Source organism: Acanthisitta chloris, unplaced genomic scaffold (assembly GCF_000695815.1).
Source record: "Acanthisitta chloris isolate BGI_N310 unplaced genomic scaffold, ASM69581v1 scaffold9530, whole genome shotgun sequence".
Lineage (NCBI taxonomy): Eukaryota > Metazoa > Chordata > Aves > Passeriformes > Acanthisittidae > Acanthisitta > Acanthisitta chloris.
In genome coordinates, this window is record NW_008652189.1 from 867 (window position 1) to 1,535 (window position 669).

The 669-nt window shown below is 43.5% G+C and overlaps 1 protein-coding gene across 1 annotated transcript in view; it reads right to left on the reverse strand.

Moving 5' to 3' along the window:
- Window positions 1-669, reverse strand: part of LOC103803740 (rab GTPase-activating protein 1-like) — a gene marked incomplete at its 3' end in the record, with an annotated part of 12,965 nt that overhangs the window by 485 nt on the left and 11,811 nt on the right. The window contains exon 8 of the mRNA XM_009076315.1: window positions 578-663. Within this exon, the coding sequence (XP_009074563.1) occupies window positions 578-663 (86 nt within the window). The remainder of the gene's footprint in view (window positions 1-577; window positions 664-669) is intronic.

The window sequence follows — 669 nt, forward strand, 5'->3', positions numbered from 1 at the left end:
TTTATGGAGATACATCTCTATCTGTCTCTGTATACACACACACCTGGATATGTCTTTAAGCAACTGATCTGAGCTTTGCCCTGAGACAGGGAACAAACTCCAGATTTACATTCAAAGCTTTTCCATCCCATCAAAGAAGGGAAATTGCAGCAGTAAGAAATCGTGCTGTATAATCAAGCACTTGTGTGCATCACTGCCAGCTGCCCCAGACGTAGGGGATGTAATGCTTATTGTCATCAACTCACCTCAAAACTCAAAAAAGAAAGAGCACAGCAGTGCCTACTATTGACACTGCTTTGCTGAGCACAGAAGGTGGAAAACTACTTCCACATGCTTAGGACCAAAAAACTTCTGATAAGCAGGGACAGGCACATCAGCTCCAAACACTAATTTAACATCTCCAAAGCAGCAACACATCGTTCCATGAATAATGAGCACAACTCTTTGTTGCACAACCAGAAAAGTTCCTAGTGATGAACTCCTGGAACACACTGATGCAGGTCCTCAGCCCCATGACTGCCAGGAGAAGGAACATACACCAAACCCACATCAGGTAACACAGATCAGATCCTGTTACCTTTAGGAGTTTCCTCATTAAGCACTAGAAACATGGGAGCATTAGGATTCCACATTCCAGTGATGACATAAGCCTTCCCATCAGAACTCTTT